The 6,161-nt window shown below is 37.0% G+C and overlaps 1 protein-coding gene across 2 annotated transcripts; it reads left to right on the top strand.

The window, feature by feature from the left end:
* Nucleotides 1–275: 275 nt before the first annotated feature.
* On the top strand, nucleotides 276–2,769 carry LOC106961798 (puff II/9-2 protein-like). Of its 2 annotated transcripts, XM_015055816.1 has the most exons (5): nucleotides 276–465; nucleotides 566–799; nucleotides 1,306–1,360; nucleotides 1,594–1,711; nucleotides 1,804–2,769. In XM_015055816.1, the coding sequence occupies exons 2-5, from the start codon at nucleotides 608–610 to the stop codon at nucleotides 1,835–1,837; spliced, it is 399 nt and encodes a 132-aa protein (XP_014911302.1). In that variant the 5' UTR covers nucleotides 276–465; nucleotides 566–607; the 3' UTR covers nucleotides 1,838–2,769. The 2 variants fall into 2 exon arrangements, with proteins under 2 accessions (XP_014911302.1, XP_014911301.1); XM_015055815.1 differs by having other exon boundaries at nucleotides 276–799.
* Nucleotides 2,770–6,161: the final 3,392 nt, after the last annotated feature.

Raw genomic sequence — 6,161 nt, 5'->3', positions numbered from 1 at the left:
TGCCCGCTCATATTTTATAAAAAAAAAAATCAACTTAAAAGTTTTCTGAACTTTTAACAAATGCCACACAAAGATTTAAGTAATTTTCTTGCAAATGAACACATTTAATTATCCATTAACAGCATTATATTTAACAGTTAAACTATAATTATGTAGCCTATAAGGATTTTCTTTTTTTAATTCCAACATCAACAGGTTTTTGGAAAAATAAAAGTTCAAAGGCAATTTACATATATTTTTCTTTTCATTTTTAAAATCCTTTCTTAGTGCCAACGCATAAAGGTGTCACCAGGAAGCAGGTGAATCGACACGCCCAGCTTGCTCGGCAGGTAGAGCCGGTTACTACAACTTTGGCGTCGCTGATCTCGGGAAGAGAGCTGGAGACATTCTTCTAGGGATGAACAAGTGACTACCGGCAGGTTTTACCACAGCAGACGGCCCCAGTCAAAATCTACCATCGATCAAGTGAGAACAACAGAAAAAAAAAACACACAAAAAAACGATGAAGCTGGTGATTTTTTTTGTCGCCGTCAGCGTGGCGGTTATGGTAGCGATGATTTTCCAGACTCTGCGGCAGGAGCTGAGTCTGCGTAACCTGAGGGCCCGCATGGTGGAGAGCTCTGCGGAGGTGAAGAGGAGGGAAGACTCCATCATGGACATGAAAAGTAAAATCCAGGAGCTCAAATCCACAGTGGACAACGCCAACCTGAAGCTGGAGGACCTGAAGAAGGAGAAGACGGAGAAGGAGAAGGCGCTGCAGGAGGCTGAGAAAAGTCTGGAGACCTGCAACGCGGCGAAGGCAAGGCGCAAACACTCACATAAAGTTTTCAACGTTTCAGGTCCAAGCAGTGGCGGTTGCCCTATGATTTGTACCCCTTTTCTTAAATCTCAGTCTGATTAAAAGAATCTCTCAATCGAACCTAAAAAGGTGTACTTTCAGCATAAACGGTTTCTTTTACTTCTTATAAGGTGCAGAATACATGAGAATGCTTAATCATCCTGGAGAGACATCAAGGCAACTGAAAAGCTATTTAGCATGCAGCTGATAATTTTTCCCCCTATGTTTATGAATTTGAACATTAATTATGCACTAACAGCCAATTTGATTGAAATATGTTTAAAAAATACGAATATTAAATACACAGCAACTGAGACGGATGGAATGGGAATTCGAACCTGCAGCTCCCCAGTTACAGGATGAACTCCTACCACCCTTGCCAGTGTTGTCTCTATAATATATATTGTTTTGCACATGGCCTTTTTCTTTTCCACTCCTAACAAGTGCATTTATATTCATCATTTTAGGGAAACGCTGAAAAGAAGAAGACCGAGTTGGAAGAATCCATAAATAAGCTCAAAAGTAAGTCTAGACAGAAGAACACTGCCACTGAACTGTAGCAATATGTATGCAAATATGTTTCCTGGTGCAGTCCCATAAACCCACATGAAACTTCATTAGCTCTCTCTTCAAACGTCTTGTTTTGTAACATGGTATCATGTACTGAACTCTAATGGCGATGATATAGCAATCATTTAGACATGTTTCTAGGCATCAAATACAGAAATTCTCCAATTTATTATTATTTTTTCCAGCTGATCATGAAGCAGCCAAGAATAAGGCTGAAGAGGAGATTGGGAACTTGAAACAACAGATCTTGGACAGAGAAAAAGCAATTTGTGCCCATGCAGATATGACTAAGGAAGAAGCACGGTGAGTAAAGCAAAGAGCTACTGGTCATGGTGACATCAAAGCCTTTATTATGTCAGGTCCTGATTTCTGATTTTCTCTTTTTGTTTTTGTAGGAAACTGTGTGGAGAGTCCGCTCCACCACAATAAAATCAAATCCGAGTAAACTTGGTTGAACTTTTCCACGCAGGGTCAAACCTGAGAAGAACCATCTATAAGTTCTGTTGGCATCTTTTTTTTTGTTTGTTTGTCTTCTTATTTTTATATGTATTGTTGTCATGCACATTTAGCTGACCTATGGGAAAAGGGAAATAGTTTTTCACATTTTTATTTAAATTTTGTTCTGTTTTTGAAGTGATTGTTTCGGTTGAATATTGTTTGGCTTCTTGAATCTTTACTTTAAAACGTATTCTGTATTGTGGAATTCATTATTTACACTGCTAGACTCAAATAATTTTGTTATTATCTGAAACATCACTGTAGGCACAACAGTAAAATAGTTAAATAATGTGACAAGCCTTCAGCTGAGAGGTTTAGTCCTTTGACTCCCTCTAGTGGAGAATTTAAGGGTTTTTTTTTTCCATAGTGTCAATGGCAAAACCTTTTGTAATACTTTGGTTGTGCTTAGTAAATATTCATTGTAGAAAAATGTTTTAAAATGAGAAAAACAATCTGACACTTGAGGGATTTAAAGCAATGAAAACTTTGCACCATTTATTTTCTGGTTATGAGTTGGTTATTAAAGCTGGCAATTTTCAAAATTGTCTGCTAAAAGCTTTGTGGTTTCTGAATATGTTCAATTTTTAATATTTATTTTCTATGCAGTTGTGCTTAGTCTCTTTATTTTTGCCCATTTATTGTGTTTATATATATATATATTAGCTTCCCTAACCATGTTGCCTCTGCAGTCAGACATTTAGCATTTGTTTTATTTTTATCAGAATTTCAGAGAAAAAGTGTAAAAAAATAACAAGACTTGTTAAAACTTTCACAACTTTTTAAAAGAGAGGAGACAGTCATTTTCACATAGACCAATTTGTTTAAAATGGGGTTTATCCAAATAAAATGCCTATAAATTGTAAGTTTTGTTGGCTTTATCATTGTTGGTACAAAGAACATTTTTATTTTTTTTCCCCATACAGAAGGCACATTTACAGAAATGTATGGGGAATTAATACATTTACTATTGTGTTATAGTACATTTAAATTTGAGAAAAAAATATGTTCTATTGATATATGCGTACTTTGGAATACATTAAAGAAATTATTTAAATTTTTTTGGATTTTGGAACAAAGTTGTACACAAAATATATTTAAACATCTATCTATGCTTTCAATATTGACTTCATTGTCAACTTGGGTATATATCTACAACTTTTTGAAGTAAATTATTCAACAGTTAAATTTCCTCTCGGGCTAATAACATTTTTGAATTGAATATAATTTCATTTTCTGTATTCTATCTTCTAAGTTGAAATCTACATGCCAGTGACTAAAAATGGAAATTTATTTAATTTAAATTGTTTTTTTACTTCAGGTTAAACGGGCACATTTACGATATCTAACTCATTAATACTCATTGTCTATTTCACTACTCAATAGACATTGAGTCTATACATTACATTGATCAACTAAGTTATTTAGTCCTGCGTCTCTCATTTACATCACATTGTGAAATTGTAAGTACGTGTGACAGAGACTGGGCTTCAAGAAACTGGCCACCTCTCCAACAAATTTAGGAAACTAGTTTTTTCCGTCTTAGTGAGTCAAGAAAGTGAGCAAACAGCGTTAAATCCAACTCCCCGTTTGGCGGCTTATTAAACAGATCACTGGTTGCTATGACAAAGTAGGTGGTACAGGAAGCTCTGTTGATCCTTCAACCAATCCTGATGCAAATCTCAAAGCACGTGACATGACCCGGCAATTGCGTCACTGTTACCGGTGCCGGAAGTTGGCAGACACTGCGCGAATCATCGTGACACATGAAAGTCACCGGTAAAACAATAACAGTGTTAGCTATCCGAGCTAGTTGGCTTTAAAAATATATATAAACGAGTTTAATGAAGGAGTTTTTCAAGTTTTTATTGAAGTGGCAGTATTTTAGTCTCGATGTTAGCTATGACCGCGTTTTAAAGCCGTTTAGAAACAAACTCGCAGCCCTTAATTAGAGCAACCTTACAGTTACAGTAGCATCCCCTTCTTGAATACAAAACATAGGTGTTTTTTCTTTCTTAGATTTTTCTTCAGATTAGAAATGGCACGAAGCGTCGGTCGAATATTCAGCGGATTTCGGTGCTTCGGTTCTCTCCCATTCGGGAATCCACCACTGAAGACACAATGTTCTAGTGTTTTATTCAGGACCACCTCAGAGCGGACCTTGGTGGTAGGTACCATAATAAGCTGGTTATTTGTGCTGGATGACGCTGTGAACCTCATGCTATTCTCATTGGATCCTGGGCCTTCTGTTTAGTGTGACCGCACCATCCTCATATGAATGACAGACAACCAAAAAATTACTCAGGTACTCTGTCACAGGATGAGAACAATAATGTATTTTTAAACGAGATGGACATTTTAAAAAATGAATAAGTAAATTTGTGCTTCAGTGATGACCTAAGCTAGTTTAAAGCTACTTTTTTTTTGTCTTGCTTTGCAAAAGTATTCACATTTATTACGTTACAACCACAATGTATTTCATTGGGATATTTAGAAACTCTCGTTTTGAAGCAGAAGGAAGGCTTAACATGGTTTTGATCATGCCATGGATTCTGACCAGCTTCCTTGTTTCTGCTGTAAAAATACTATACACCTTGAGACTGCCACCACCACATTCCATGGTGGCAATAGTTCTCTCCCATGTTAACATAAGTAGTAGTTCTTCTTGCCACTTTTTCGTAAAGGACAGATTCGTGAAGTGTGTTACTAATAGTTGTCCTGTCAACAGATTCTTCCAGCTTAGCTGTAAATCTCTTCAGAGATAATATGTGTATTTTGGCTGCTTGTTTTGACTACTCTAGATTTACTTGAAGCTTTTAAAAAAAAAATGTAATTTGTTTTAATGTTCAGCATGCACTGCCAAAAATCTTTGCCCGAAAACCTCGAGACTTCAGCCTGCCCAACTCGTCATGGGGGAAAGAGATGATGCAGCTGTACAACCATTATAACAGGCTGAGTAAGGAGACGGCAGAAGGACAAGAGGACCATGGAGAGCGGTGGACAAGACTGCCAAGCTACAATCGGACTCTAAAGTATGCAACAGGTACAGGTGCAAACTGGGGGCTTTGTTTTGAGACAACTAAGCTAGAACTTGTTTGAAGAAAAAAAATGCCACAGAAATCCTGGCTTAAGTTTGCAGCTTTGTGAATTTTTCCAATTACATTTGCACCGTCTTTACATTTGTGAATTATGATTTAAAGCTGAGATTCTCATTTTAAGATCATACACTCAAACTAGTTGGTATTTTTTATTATAAATGTTTTGGTCTTCGAACAAACTTGGGTATGAAAACAGAATTTAAATCCTCAGAGTGTTTTGGATTGTTTAATTTGCCACCCATGACCACTGGTTCTCTTGAAAACTCTTCAAAAGGGGAAAGACAAGAGAACATGCTGTTCAAGTACTCAGATGTGTGTTTTTGTGACTTTGTTTATGTCAGAAAGTCAAGAATATGGCTACTCCCATAGACTTCACTGTACTTACAGTAAGAGCAACTATCAGCACAATACCTTTTGGGACTGTGGTTTATGAAGGATCGTAGACAATAGAGTGCCTCAAAATATCTGTATAAAGCAATGAAATGAATTCAAATTTTGTTGTAGTAACACATTCCCACACTATGACATTGTTTCTAAAAATACTTTTAATTTTAATATATTCAGTTTTTGAAGAAAGCCTAATAGGAAATTCAAAGTAAAATCAGTTTCATTCGAAAATACTTGATTAATCCCAGAGGGAAATTAAATGTTGTTGTTACTGTGGTTGTACATCCAGTCTGAATGAACACAGTCAGTCATGATTCGCTGTCATTTTCTTGATTTCATGAAGAATCCCTCTTTGCTCCGTCATCTCCTGTGGTTCCACCAGAACAGAACCAGCCTTCTTCAGGTTGTTGAGCCTTTTTAAGTCCCTAGGTTTGATGCTGCTGCCCCAACAGGTGATGGCAGAAGAGATTACACTCTCCGCAACAGACTTATAGAAGATTTGCATATCATCTTGCTGCAACCCTTGAAGGACCTTAGCTTCATCAAGAAGTACAGCCTGCTCTAGTCTGTCCCTTCTTGTAGTTTGTCTCGCTGCTTCATTTCCAGTCTAGTCTGTTGTCCATGTGAACACCGAGGTATTTATGCTCCTCCTCCACCTCCACTTCTTCCCCCATCATGTCTCCTGTTTTTCTTGAAATCTGTAATCAGCTCTTTTGTTTAGTTCACATTCAAGATAAGACGATTGGGTAACACTTTATTTGAAGGGGGTTGAA

The sequence above is a fragment of the Poecilia latipinna genome, unplaced genomic scaffold (genome assembly GCF_001443285.1).
Source record: "Poecilia latipinna isolate Pla-1442-1.1 unplaced genomic scaffold, P_latipinna-1.0 Scaffold1337, whole genome shotgun sequence".
Lineage (NCBI taxonomy): Eukaryota > Metazoa > Chordata > Actinopteri > Cyprinodontiformes > Poeciliidae > Poecilia > Poecilia latipinna.
Note: the sequence above shows the minus strand (reverse complement) of the source record. Positions and strands in the feature narration are given on the sequence as shown.